Source organism: Bos indicus, chromosome 10, assembly GCF_029378745.1.
Source record: "Bos indicus isolate NIAB-ARS_2022 breed Sahiwal x Tharparkar chromosome 10, NIAB-ARS_B.indTharparkar_mat_pri_1.0, whole genome shotgun sequence".
NCBI lineage: Eukaryota > Metazoa > Chordata > Mammalia > Artiodactyla > Bovidae > Bos > Bos indicus.
Genome location: NC_091769.1, coordinates 76,059,979 through 76,075,024, shown reverse-complemented (window position 1 = coordinate 76,075,024; position 15,046 = coordinate 76,059,979). Strand labels below are relative to the sequence as shown.

General features: G+C 39.1%; 1 protein-coding gene across 9 annotated transcripts in view; it reads right to left on the bottom strand.

Annotated features, from left to right (window-relative positions):
* The window catches only part of SYNE2 (spectrin repeat containing nuclear envelope protein 2), a 325,236-nt gene that overhangs the window by 119,271 nt on the left and 190,919 nt on the right, over positions 1-15,046 (bottom strand). For all 9 annotated transcript variants that reach the window (XM_070796701.1, XM_070796700.1, XM_019969038.2 and 6 more), the window contains 6 exons: positions 13,663-13,845; positions 12,394-12,531; positions 6,290-6,475; positions 4,553-4,675; positions 2,944-3,126; positions 499-630 (listed from right to left, as the gene is read on the bottom strand). In XM_070796701.1, the coding sequence (XP_070652802.1) occupies positions 499-630; positions 2,944-3,126; positions 4,553-4,675; positions 6,290-6,475; positions 12,394-12,531; positions 13,663-13,845 (945 nt within the window). The remainder of the gene's footprint in view (positions 1-498; positions 631-2,943; positions 3,127-4,552; positions 4,676-6,289; positions 6,476-12,393; positions 12,532-13,662; positions 13,846-15,046) is intronic.

Here is a 15,046-nt window from a genome sequence, read left to right as displayed (position 1 = left end):
AGAAACAATACCACAGCAACTGCTTGCCAACACCAACTTGATGGCAATAGAGAGTTAACATGCAAACCATTGTAACTGGGCCCGTAGGACATTGTTAATTATGGCATATGGTGAGACTGCTTAGTATATGGAACTCTTTATTACAACATCATTCAGTCTTTACCTCTAAAGCCCAGCCTGCATGACCCCTATGTCAGAATGCTAGCTGGGAAGTCAGGTTGTCCAATACCGTGTGTAACATCAGCTTCTTTGGTACCAGCCAAAATGCACCAAGTTGAGGCTAAAGATACTTGAAGAGACTTTCATTATGATAATTATATAATAGCCTATTTAATGAAATAGGCATAGAAAGTAATCATATACATAAAATACCTTCAATTGAAAGAGATAAGTAGGAAATACACCAGATCATCAAAAAGGTTTCTAGATATCAACAGCTTAGAAAGTGAATGAACTGCTGGACAAATGAATGAGACAGATGAAATGAAAGAAACATACCTGTACTTGTGACAGGTTGGCAGCTTGGTCTGTTGACATATGTTCATGGGAGAATTCAGCTGGATAATTATTTAAGATCTGCTTCAATTTTTCCATTTCTTCATTGCATTCATTTGTCTGTTTTATGGCTATCTATAAAATAAATCCCCCAAAAGAATCTGTTACAATCCAATGACTAGACCAATGGGTTCCTTTCAATGTCTAACCCTGTTCTAAACTCCAATCAATTCTATCAAATACACAACTACACAGTTTTTAATAGGGAATGGTAGTCTCAACATAGAGGACAACATATGCAAAGCTGGCACCTGACCGACTTGCTCTACTAGATGCCAGAGCACCTTGGGCAATGCTGGGAGTGGAATCAGACATACATTTGCTCTTAAGTTGTCCCAGTGTAATGGGCTTATTCTGGGACGCATTTGATAGCATATAAACAAAGAGGCTAAGTTTTATGAAATTACTGATAGTCACGTAAGACATTTAATACATATTCCTTGTCATATTTCTACACAAAGAGGTGACAATCCTAACTGAGAATGGAAAGGGCAAGTGATTTGAGAAATGATAGATTTCCCTGGTACAGACTCATCCTCACCTGGTACTCTTTGGGATCTGTGAGGTATATTTTGTGGTAAGAGGTTGAGGCTTGAGAGTTTGAAGAATAAGGCAGACCAGAACAATATCTGGAATCTGGTGTTAAGAGCTTGAACCTACCAGTGTGCTAAATGATACAATCAAAGTGTGATGAAAGTCAAAGAAATGGACTTCAAAAGAAGATCTGGATATTTCCTTGGTATGCTTCACAATGAAACCAAATGCCTTTTGAAACTACAAAGTTTCTGGTCGACACAGAATTCTTCCTTATATTTTCTTTAACATTTAACTATAATTTTAGCCACAGGCTGGAAATGAATAACTATGTTCACTGCACACACCTGTTTCCCAGCCCTCAGTAATGAGCTGCATCCCATTACTCCCCCCAAAAGTAATTTGTCTTATTTTCTACAATGAGAGCACTTACAACAATATCTAACTAGAAATTAAAAGAAATGCACCATATTCTATGATTTGCATTACTATCAGATTACTTAGCTTTGAAATACCTGAGATGATATCTGATTTCCACTAACACAATAAGATGGAAAATTTTAGCAGCACAGCTTGATATCTAACTTGGTACAAAACCTAATTTCCTCTTCTATTTCCCCCTTTCATCTTGTGAAGGAGTCATTTTAAAGCATAGTCAGGACTGTTATTTTCTTTTTCTAACCAAGAGACCAATAAAACACAAAAAGATGAAAAACAGATCAAACTTTCTATCGTTGCTTTTTGTTTTCTCTTTATATTATTAAAAAAAATAGTACATTGAGTGCCAGATCCCCTGTGGGTGTTAGGAAATAACGTCAACAGATTAGTAGCTAGGCAGAGAGACTGTGAGCTAAGACTCAAACCAGAGATACAATATCCTCAAATCTTAGGAGAACAGAGTGACCACCAAATGTGAATGAAACTGAAGAGGGAGAAGGAGATAGCAGTTTTCTTCCTATAACTAGGGTATGAGTGGGAAGGAGGAAAAATAACTTTTTCTCCTACCCTGACCCCCTAATCAAGAACAGTAGGCAGAATGTGGGAGTCTACTAAGAGGGTTGAAAAGTCCATGGCTGTTTCAGGAACTTTCTTTCCCTATAGGAGTGGTTGTTGATCTAGGAACACAAACCAAAGTAAAATGCAATTTTTATCTATTCTTTGGCTTGAGATCAATCAAAATGTAAGAATAAAAAGAAAGCCCTCAGGGAGAGGCTAGAAGATGCCATCAGTTAGAAAGAAGAGACTCTAATATGAAGAATAATACTAGGAGGCTAGAAACCCCAATTTTTGTCTTATTCATACATAAATTAATCCTAACACATGTTAACTCTGGTATTTTATCAAATCACCTAACCTTTGGACACTAGTTTCCTAACGTGTAAAAATAAAATGGCAAAGTGCCTACTTGACCTGCATCATGTTGGTAATAAAATGAAATGATTAAAAGGAAAGCAACTGAGATGTATAGAGAGATTATTGTTGGGTCTGTTGGCCTCATGTGACTGCAAATGCACTATGCAGGTTGAATCTTTTCCCATAGCATTTTACCCATGTAGATCTTCAATTATTAAAGAATGGAATGAAACAGACCATAACTATGCTTCAATGTCTTCAACCAGAACAAGGGTAAGAGCTAAGAAAAAATCATGTTAGCTCCATTTGAACAATAAAATGCTCTCTTATATCAATGCTGGCTCCTGGATAATAATACTGGAAGAGACCAAAAAGAATCAACACAGGCAGTGTCTTACTGTCATGGGAATTTGATCTACCCAAGCTTTAAAACTGAAAACAAAACCAGCTTTTGCTGAACATTTTCATCCAACAGGCTGGCTGTCATCACAAGCCACTCACCTTTAACAACTCATTTTGCTCCTGAGTCACGTTTTCCAACAGTTTTATGTCTTGTAAAAGCCGATTTGTCCGCTCAAACACAGGCAGAGGCTTCATTCCTGTCTGGGGTAACCTCAGTTCCACTTGGTAAGACACGATTTCAGCAATGGTTTTCTTCATGGGACGTATATTTTCCAGTATCACCTTAGATAAACATGGTACACAAGTGGGGGACAAAAAGGCCACTCTTAAGTCGATTAAATATTAAACGTCTGTCTTTACAGCTTTGAAACAGTTTCTTAGCTCAGGTTGAAAAGAACTAATATTACTTGTGATCTGGTAGTTAGGGGGTCTCCGGAAAGAATGTGGGGGGCAAACGTGCCCTCCAGCACAACATGACGCATTTGGACAGCCTTCCTTCCTTCTGCCCTCCCACCTCTGTCCGTAGAACCATTGTTTCGCTTTCTGTGTTGTCGCCAGGCAGTGAGCCACGTAAGGTAGGTAATGCCCTCTTACTAACTCTCACAGCAACTGCACCCAGCACAGGGCTTCCCACTAACAGACCCTCAAAACATGCTTACTGCACGGAAGGGATAACTATCCTGTCAAAGTTCTTAAGTCTCAAAAGTATACTTCTACTTCACCTTAATGACATCCTGTCCATAGAAATCTGGATTTACATAGTGAATAAATTATAAGACAGTATTCACTTTACTAAGCATTGCATATACATTATTTCCTCTAATCTTCATAACTGTCCTAGGAGGCAGAGATAAAAACACGTAAGGAAATTGGGTTCATAGAAGTTAGAAGACCCATATGAGGGCACATCACAAAGAGGCAGGGTTGGGATTAGAACCCAGGGCTGCTTGAGCCCAAAGTCCACGCTCTTAACCGATAGGCTGAGGGGGAACCAACATCTGCCTGCTGTTCAGTATGTCCCAGCTTCTGTGCTAGAGGCTCTGTATATGTTATAATTGTCCAACATAATCACTGCATTACCACCGCATAGTCATGAAAGCAAATCCAAGAAATATTAACCAATCGTGTAAAGGCACAGAGGCAGAGCAGCTGAGGCTGGAACCCAGTTCTCCTGACTCAGAGGCATAAGCTCCTAGACTATTAAACACTTAGGTTTGACTTGAAGGAAAAACTGCCAAACCTTGAAGTTTTAGGAAGAAATTAATTGAAAAAATAACTTATAGGAAAATGATCTTTATACAGAGACCACTATGAATAGGATTTAAAACATGATGCTGCTAAGTCACTTCAGTCGTGTCCAACTCTGTGCGACCCCATAGAAGGCCTCCTACCAGGCTCCTCTGTCCCTGGGATTCTCCAGGCAAGAACACTGGAGTGGGTTGCCATTTCCCCCTCCAATGCATAAAAGTGAAAAGTGAAAGTGAAGTCGCTCAGTCATGTCCAACTCTTAGCGACCTCATGGACTGCAGCCTACCAGGCTCCTCCGTCCATGGGATTTTCCAGGCAAGAGTACTGGAGTGGGGTGCCATTGCCTTATAGTCATTCTCAACTTGATCTTGCTCTTACTTTAAATCACATATTATTACATATTTTTAAATAAGCATAATAAGTACTAAGAGAAAAGATTTTTAAACAGATCTATGCTTACCTCTCCATGCTTAAGATGTTCTTCAGGTGAAAAATCAAATATTTCTTTGGATAACAGGATAGCTTTGATTTTTGAAACTTTCTTCTCCATTGATTTTACTTCTGTTTCAATGGCAACCACATCCTAGAATTTCATAAACAAAATAACACACTCACACAGCATATTATATGTTAATCATCTTTATAAAACACAATTTGTTGCCATTTATTTTCACGTTTAACCAAAACATGTTTGCCACTTGTATCTCTTAAAAACTAACCAAGTGCTTCACAGATAATGTAGATTGTTTTCAATAAAAACGCCGTTCTGTTAGTAATGGCATGTAACAGTACAAAGCACTGCATATAGTTGCTGGGTTAAAGATCCTCGAGAGGCCAATATTTAATTATTTATGCTATGAGAACAAAAGCAGAATGCATCTGAAACAATTTTAAGTAAATTGTCAATTATGTGCAAACTCTTTAGATTTATCTTTGGAATGTGCTCAAACACTTGAATACAAGTGGGTCTAATGTTGAAAAAAAATTCTTACTACTCTAAGTAGAATGATACAGTCACCCTTGGGAAGCAAACACACAAGGAGCTAGAAAACTGACAGATTTTCTTGCCAATTCCCTAACAAACTGTTGTCATGTGCAGCATCATTAAATTACCTTATAACCTACTCAGGTTAACATAAACAATAGATCATTTGTCCAGTGGCTATTCTCCCGTCAACTTCAACCTCTAGAACATGGCCGAAACATTAAAGTAAAAACGCTGCAATTTTTGCTATCAAACCCCCATATTTAAGAATATGTGCTATAAAACCTGCATTTTAAAGTCCACTCACACTGTAAGAAGGCCTTCAGATCTCTAGAGCTTAATGCAAATAAAGTGCAGCAAAAATAAGGTATGCCTAATAATGAAGGAAATAGAAAAAACTACATAGAAATCGACAAAGGGTTTCAAATTATAGCAATTTAGAGCCATTCAATACAGGACAAACATAACTCTACAAGCAAATGAAGCAGTAATTATAGTAATTTATAGTGATGTCTTCATATTATGAGAAGTTCAATCATATTGAAATTATTTTCTGCACCTTACATTTAAGAAAGTATATAAAAGTATATAATGCATTTTATGGTAATTTCTGTGAAAAGTTGTAGACACATTTAACAGTTTTGGAATAAGAATATTTAACAAGTATGATGCTCTGAAGTTACTTAAGTGTACTGCAGGGAATGTTACTGAGAAGTAAAAGGTAAATTACTAAGACTAACTGCATCTGCCTTTGCTGTGTGACTCCATCCTTAGATAAATGCCTCACACGTTTCAAGCTAAAATAAATAAAATTATTTAAAAGTCCAGTGGCTCATATACAGCATCCTCTCAAAAAATATTTGCTATAGGTCATGGAAGTCTTGGGAAGCTGTCTGTTTTAACTCCCTCTTTGCTAATCTGTGCTTTAAAATCAATAATATCTCCTCTCTGACAAAGAGAATACACTGAGCATATTTGACCAAGATTCCTCCCTTTTAAAAGACCACTTCTGAACTGAGAATGGGGATATGATTTTTTATTGTAGTTGTACTATAGGGCACAAAGTAAAGTATCATTCAAAAAATAACATAAATAAAAAATATATATCAGATCAATGTGTCTTTGTAGGAACTGATTGGCAGCATAAGTCTAATTTACTAAATGAAATATAAACTTAAAATAAGAAGTTACATCTTTATAGTGCCGACTTACATCAGCCATTCGCTGAATCTGTGGAAGGCTTTCTATGATTCTTTGTTGTAAAGCTGCTACTTGATGACTTAACTCTTGTATGGACTGTGCTAAGTCATCTGTCTCAAAAATCGCTGACAGGTCTTCGAGATCCGTGAAAACTGAATGTAAAAGAGTGTGCTTCTGTTCTGAATCTTCCAAAGCCATCTAGATAACGGAAAACATGAAAAATGAGAGAGAAACAGCAAGATATTGGAACAAGGTAATCAAAATTTAAAATAGAGAAAATTCTATAACTATGTATGGTGATGGATGTCAACTAGACTTAATGTGAGTGATCATTTTGCAATACATACAAATATTGAATCATTCTATTGGACACCTGAAACTAATAAATGTTTTATGCGAATTATACCTTAGTTAAAAAAATTAAATCAGAGAAAATCTGAATTTGTCTCAATATTTCAAACTCCTGTTCATTTCCACTTTTGTGATGAAACACTGGAAAAGACTTTGATGCTGGGAAAGATTGAGGGCAGGAGGAGAAGAGGGTGACAGAGGATGAGATAGTTGGATGGCATCACTGACTCAATGGACATGTGCTTAAGCAAACTCCAGGAGATAGTGAAGGACAGGGAAGCCTAGCAGGGTACAGTTCATGGGGTCACAAAGAGTCGGACACGACTGAGTGACTGCACAACAGTGAAACACCGAACATTCTCTTCAGTGGCAGTAGTAACTATAGACTGTCTACTCCATTTCAGTGGGCTTGCAGCAGCTGTCTTACAGCATGTAGCCCTGCTCCTCCACCGTCATTAACAGAATCAGAAACACCTGACCTGTAAGTCCATCCCTCTATAAATTTGGAACTAGGGCCAAGAAAGCCATTCAGTTGGCTGATTTGTAATTTTGGGAACATGGGCTTTGGAGAAATACATAGATGAAGTGGGGATGAGAAATGAAGAGGCAGTTCGGTGGCTTGCCAGTCCCGGTGCCAGTGTCCTCCTTGGCCTGACCACACGGAGTCACTGACTTCTGTGAGACAACCTTATAGCTTGAAGTCACTTGAATAATTTGATACCAAAGAGTTCTAGCTGATAAAACCAAATAAAAGTGGAAAACATCCATTTTTAAAGTCTCTCAGACATTCTTCCTTATAATTTTTCTTTTTTTCCTTTTGATAATTATAATCATTGACTTTCAAACGTAAGATATCAAAATATCTCAGCCACCTGTTGGAAATGTTCAACCTGATAATGTTGCCTTCAGATAATTTCATAAAAAATAACTGACATGAGAAAGACCATGCAACTAGAAATCTAGTTATTTCTAGACTAGAATCAAGTCTAAAATTAATAAGGTTACTGACTTCACTCAAAATCCCAGCAGAAGAAAACTTTAAGGAAACCAAAACTAAAACCAATGCTTTTTCCAATAATACTATTTACAATAGCATCAAAAAATACACAGGTATAAATTTAACAATTTACATTAAAGAGAAATTAAAGAAGACCAGAATAAATAGAGAAACATCATGTTCTTAGATAGGAACAGTTAATATGGCTAAGATGTAAATTCTCACCAAACTGATCTAGATTTGATTCAATCCCACTCAAAATTCCAACAGACCTCTGCATAGATACAGAAGCTGATTCTAAAACTTATATAACTTGTATGGAAATGCAAAAGACTCAGATTAGCCAAAACAAATTTGAAAAAGAAGGACTAAGTTGAAGAATTTATGCTCCCTGATTGCAAGACTTACTATAGTAATCAAAGTTGTATCATATTGGTCACATAGATCAATAGAATAAGACGTTCCAGAAACAGACTCACATATATGAGAGGTCATTGATTTTCAACAAAGCACTGAAGTAATTCAAGGGTGAGCCCTTTCAAAATGTGGTGCTAGAACAATTGGCTACCCCCAGAGGGAAAAAAGTGAACCTTAATTCTCACTTCATAACATACTAAGAGTTAAACCTATAAAATTTCTAGAAGATACGAGGAAATCCTAGTGACCTTGGGTTAGAAGAAGATTTCTTAGATACAACACAAAAGAATAATACATAAATGAAAAAATATTTATTAATTAGACCCCATCAAAGTAATAACATTTGATCTCTGAAATATAATATTGAGAGAATGAAAAGACAAGCCACAAACTGGGAAAAAATATTTGTAAATTACATTCCTAATAAAGGACTGGATTTTAGAATACTGTATAAATCACTCTTATAATTCAATAATAAAAAGACAGACAACCCAATTTAAAACTGGGCAATAAAGAAAAACTGAACAGACTTCACAAAGGAAGTGTACAAATGACAAGTAAGTATACAAATAAATGCTCAAATAAATTAATCATTAGTCATTAAAGAAATGCCATTTAAATCACAATGAGATGCCACTACATGTCACTAGAGTAAAATGTAAAAGATAATATCAAGTCCTGACAAAAATACAGGATAATTAATTAGAACTCATATTATTAGTGGGAATGAAAAATGGTACAGCCATTTTGGAAAATAATTTGCCAGTTTCTGACCTAGCTAAATACTGTAAGAGCCAGCAATCTGTGAAAACACACGTCCACACAAAGATTTGTAAATCATTGTTTTCAGTAGCTTTGCTCATAGGGATTCCCTGGCGGTTTAGGTGGTAAAGACTCTGCCTACAGTGCAGGAGACCTGGGTTCGATCCTTGGATTGGGAAGATCCCCTGGAGAAGGGAATGGCTACCCACTTCAGTATTCTTGTTTGGAGAATCCCCATGGACAGAGGAGCCTGGCAGGCTACAGTTCACAAAGAGTTGGACACACAAGAGTTGGACACAACTGAGCAACTCACACACACACACATGCAGTCCCTACCTCCTGGCACTCATGTCCTTATAATCAGTTCCCTCGATTGTAGGCTGAGCTTATTGATATACTTCTAATAAGATATGGTGGAAATGATGAGCTGTCACTTCCAAGATTAGATTGTAAGAGACCGTTTCTGTCTTGGGAGCTCTTCGATATCTTTTAGATTGTTCATGGTGAAGGAAGCCAGCTGCCACACCATGAGGCAGTCTTGCAGAGAGGGTCACCTGTCTGCGAATGGAAGTGGATCTTCTCAGGCCTGACAACAACCACGTGAATGAACTTGGAAGTGCATCCTCTCTCTTCCTTCACCCAAACTGAGCCTTCAAATGAGACCACACCCTTGGCTGACACCTTGACTGCATTCTCTTAAGAGACCTTGAGCCAGAAGCACTCAGGTAAAGCCATGCCTGAATTCCTGACCCACATGAACTGTGAGATATGAAATGTTTCTTGTTTTAAGCAGATAACTTTAGGAGTAATGAGTTGTACAGCAGTATATGTATGTAGCCCCAAACTTGAAATATCCAACTCTGCTACTCAGGGCTCTCATCCAATCTTTTCCAAATCCTACTTTTGCTGCAGGCTATTAAGGGAAGTACAGGGCTTCCTGGTGGCTCAGTGGTAAAGAATCCACTTGCTATTGCAGGAGACCCGGGTTCAATCCCTGGGTTGCAAAGACCCCTGGAGAAGGAAATGGCAACCCACTCCAGTATTCTTGCTTGGGAAATACCATGGGCCGAGGAGCCTGGCAGACTACAGTCCATGGTGTTGCAAGAGTTGGACAGGACTTAGTGACTAAAGAACAACAACATTCTAAAGTAGGACAACTATTTTCAAAACAGGAACAAAGTGAGGTATTCACATGTAACTAGTTATTTGTGACTTATCTCCCATTTAGGGATTTACTAGGTTACATTCTGTGGGTATCAGCCTGCACGTCCCCTTGTCCCTACTTTTCCACCAAATAACCTAAATTCTACTCAGTTCCAGCTCCTAAACAAAGGCCAGCAAAGAAGGGTATCCTGAACAGTTTGAGAGACACTTCCACACTTTTACACTGTGTCAGAAGAAGGCAGTAATAGTTCAGCTGTTTTTGTGTGAGTTCATTCTTGTACAGTTTAAAAAAAAAAAAAAAACTCCTAAGGAGAATTTGAGGAAAAAACAAGCATCGTTCCTCTCTTCCGTCTTTGCAAAATTCTTTTTTTTTTTTTTTCCTATTTGCCAATTTTTTTATTTTTATTTTATTTTTTTACTTTTTTTTACATTTTATTTATTTTTTATTTTATTTTTAAACTTTACAATATTGTGTTAGTTTTGCCAAATATTGAAATGAATCCGCCAAGTGATTTAGAACAAAAAGATGAAGGACTTTCCCGGCGGTCCAGTGGTTAAGACTCTGAGCTTCCAGGGTAGAGGACATGGGTTCATTCCTCGGTTGGGGAACTAACATCCCACATGCCACTCACGGTGCAGCCAAAAATAAATAAATGATTTGAAATAAAATAAAAGATGGTATGTTTTGGATATGTGGAACATCAACCCAAGAGGTGGGGGCATCAATTACAGGCAAGGGTAAAAAGAAACAAAGTAGGTGAAAATGCAATATCCTTACAATTGTTGCCATAGGGAAAAAAGTGTGCCAACAAATCTCAAACACCCAGAGGTCAGCTGTTACTCAGGGACACATTGTGCTACTTAAAAGATATAAAAAAGGAGCTATTTCAGCTTTGAGGTCTGATTACTCTAAAAGCTGTTATAGGATAAACCTTCTCCTAAGAGATTCTTTCTCATGGCTGAATAATATGAGAGAAGGGAAATATCCCTTCACAATAAAGTTTAAGCCAACACTTGGTGTCCAGATTTCTAGCAGTCATGGCCCTGAGTAGGAAAAGACTTTTATTTGTTTTGTCTTTGTAGGTTAGTATGGAAACACAGGGCATCTGTGGAGCACCAGGAAGGAGATAGGAACTTTGGAATCATGGTGTGCTAGTACTGGAAGGAACGACAGATTAGTTTTCTAATGCTATATAACTAATTACCACAAACTTAGCAGCTTAAAATAAAACAAAATTATTATCTCATAGTTTCCATGGCTTATGAGTCCAGGCTTAGGTGGGTCCTCAGGTCAGGATGCCACAAGGCTGCAATCAAGGTGCCATCAGAGTATAAGTTTCTCTGCCAAGTTCATTCTGGTTGTTGGTAGAATTTAGCTGTAGGACTGAGATTCTAGTTTTACCCGCAAAGAGTTGCACACGACTGAGCGACTTCACTTTCACTTTTCACTTTCATGCATCGGAGAAGGAAATGGCAACCCACTCCAGTGTTCTTGCCTGGAGAATCCCATGGACGGGGAAGCGTGGTGGGCTGGTGTCTATGGGGTCGCACAGAGTCGGACACGACTGAAGTGACTTAGCAGCAAGGGTCTTGGCCTTGGGGTCCTTTCATAGTATGCTATGCTATGCATGCGTGCTCAGTCGTGTCCAACTCTTTGTGACCCTATGGACTGTAGCCCACAAGTCTTCTCTGTCCATGGGATTTTTCAGGCAAGAATACTGGGGTAGGCTGCCATTTCCTCCTCCAGGGGACCTTCCTGACCCAGAGATTAAGCACTTGTCTCGTAAGTCTCCTGCATTGGCAGGTGGGTTCTTTACCACCAGTACCACGTGGGAAGACCTCTCATGGTATGAGGTCTTACTTATTCAATCTAGCAGGAGAATCTTATTCTAGTCTGTTACCAGGGAGTTTTAAAATCATATATCCATGATCAATCATGTATTCATGGGAGTGACTATCCCATATACATCTCTATATGCTGTAACTTAATCAACAGAGTGACTCTCCCATCACATACTCATACTCCTGCCCACACTCAAGAGAGGGGGATTATTCAGGTCATGTACACCAGGGAACAGGACTATTGGGAGCCGCCTTGGAATTCTACGATCAAAACCATCACCACCATTCAGTGCCACATTCTCACTTTACAAATGGGGAAAACCGTGGCCCAGGGAGGACACAGTGAATTATTCATAAAATCATGACATACTCATGAGGACAGAAAGAACTAGATCCTGGTCTCCAAAACCCCTATCTAGAGCCTGCCACTCTCCCAAACTTCCTTCTGACATTTGGCATGCTTCAGGATAAGGTTGTATTTTATAGGAAAGACGCGGGGAGGAAAGCATCATGATGGTCAGGCTAAGCCATTAATCATTATATAGATTCTGTGACACCCAGGAAACAGTGAAAGCTCACTCACCTGAAGGGTGCTAGCATGGTGACTCAGTGTCTTTGAAGAGTCATAGTCTGCAGGATCAGCCAGCAAACGACTGGTATTTTCTATCCAAGCCTCAGTACTCTTCAAAAGATCATGATATTCTTCCATCTTAATTGTGGCCTGTGAAAGAGAGGCAGAACCAAACTCAGTCTGATTCCTCCTCCTTGAGTCAAACGATTCTTGAATAAAGAATTGGTTGCTGTGAGTCAGTGGTGTCAGGTCTCACAGGGCTCCACGCCCCACAGCTGGGACACTTGCCCACCCCATCCAGCTTTCAATCCTTCAATCTATAAACTGAATCCTGGCCACAAGGGGGAAGGATTGAAGAAGTTCTATCCCGGCACTACAGGCCTCAGCATGGGTTCCAAGTTAGCTTTGCAACTGGTCTGGTTCCCATTTTATGCTCTATTCTGAAAACTGGGTTTCCACTTGGTTTTCCTGTCCAGGGCCTTGTCCTGCAGCATCCCAGTCCTTCTGAGAGTAGGTTACTGCCTTGCTCCTGCTAGATCACATGCACAACTCATCCACCATGACCCTTACTTGGAGGGAGGGTGGGGTGTCTTGTTCCCGAATGATGTTCTCTCTCTGGTTCTCTCCAGGGATACTTGAGATTGCCTGCCTCTCTTACCTCTTGAGAAGTCTAATTCTCACCCAGAATCCTGTGTGCTCTGGCTTATTTTTAAAGTTCTTTTTTTTTTTTTGATGTGGACCATTTTTAAAGTCCTTATTGAATTTGTTACAATATTCCTTCTGTTTTATATTTTGGTTTTTGGTCACAAGGTATGTGGGATCTTTGCTCCCTGAGCAGAGATCAAACCCACACCCCTTGCACTGGAAGGCAAAGTCTTAACCACTGGACTGCCTGGGAAATCCTATGTGGTCTCACTTTTGGATTCCTGCTTATTATCTCATAGTTTCCATGGAGTATGAGTCCAGGCATAGCTTAGGTGGGTCCTCAGCTCAGGATGCCACAAGGCTGCAATCAAGGCCCCATCTTGAGCTTAGATGTCTCTTCCAAGTTCATTCTCATTGTTGGTAGAATTTAGTTGTAGGACTGAGATACCAGTTTTGCCAGCTGTGAAATATTGTCCCCTCGATGACCACTTGAACCTATGGTATGGCTCTAGCCTCAGGTCCTAAAACTGGCAATTCAAGGGAAACCAGCTGCCTCTGAATATGTATTTCTGTTTTAAACCCATCTCACTACCACCACTGGCTCTGCGTAGCTATAATGTGTTGTTACAGCCATACCTTGTTTAGCTGTGAGGTTCTAGATTCTGCCCTCTGTGATACTTGCTGATACTGCTGGAAAGGAATCATCAATTTATCCATCCATTCTTGAGCTTGTCCTGGGTCCTGTTCAACAATGTCCTGAACTTCAGAATCCAGCTCATTTAGCTTGGAATGCCAGAGATCAAGCTCATCCCACATTTTCTGGAGATGAAAAGCATAAGTCAGTTCGGATGAAAGAATACGTTAATTTCTAAGTTTTCACACAGTGTCTGTACTTGTGTTACCCAAACAATATGGCAGAGACAACACTGCAGTCAAAGTTTTTCACTTATGCCCAGCAACAGCATGTGACCTGAACTGGAAAACACTTTTTCTGAGGTCTCTTAACTCTGCTGCTGCTGCTGCTGCTGCTGCTAAGTGGCTTCAGTTGTGTCCGACTCCATGCGACCCCATAGATGGCAGCCCCCACCAGGCTCCTCCGTCCCTGGGATTCTCCAGACAAGAATACTGGAGTGGGTTGCCATTTCCTTCTCCAATGCATGCATGCATGCTAAGTCGCCTAAGTCGTGTCCAACTCTGTGCGACCCTATGGACAGCAGCCCACCAGGCTCCTTCATCCACAGGATTCTCCAGGCAAGAATACTGGAGTGGGCTGCCATTTCCTTCTCCAGCTCTTAACTCTAACTGTATTCATTTCAGTACAAATTAGCTGTAAGGGGGCACAAAGTCCTGGGCATTTTCAGAGATGAATGACACCAAACAAGGTCAACATAACCCTAACCGAATCTTTCCAGAGTGATGAGGTAACATTATATTTAAAAGGGCTTGGGTAAATACCTATCTTAGACCAGTATATATATGTACTTAATCTAGAAGACAATTCTTATAAATGTTAAAAAAAATGATAAAAAGAAAATATCACTCTGACTCAGAGTAATGCAGAGGCAGGAAACTCTAGCCACATGTATTAGTAGCAACTGCTTTTGGTTCAAGAAACCAATAGACTGGATTCAAATGTGGACTTGTCTGGGGTGAGGAAATTTCAAAGGCAACATTCAATTATTACTTAATATCTACATAAGAACATAATTTCTAGAAATGAAAAAATCTGGTTAAGTTGCTTATTGAGAGCCCAGGGTTTTGTCCAATGGCAAGCCATATTCTGACCTATTTTTATTTTTAATTTAATTTTTTATCCTTTGACATCACATTTATTTGGTTTAGAGGGAGCTACAAAGCAAAGGCAGGTATGATTGTTTGTGAGCAAATCTTGTTCACCTTATTTTAAAAGAATATACACACTCTAATGTCTTCTTATAAGAAAGAAGAACACATACAACAGGTACAATTATTTCTTTCAATATTTATAATTATTTTGTTCTTTTTACCAAAAGGAACACAA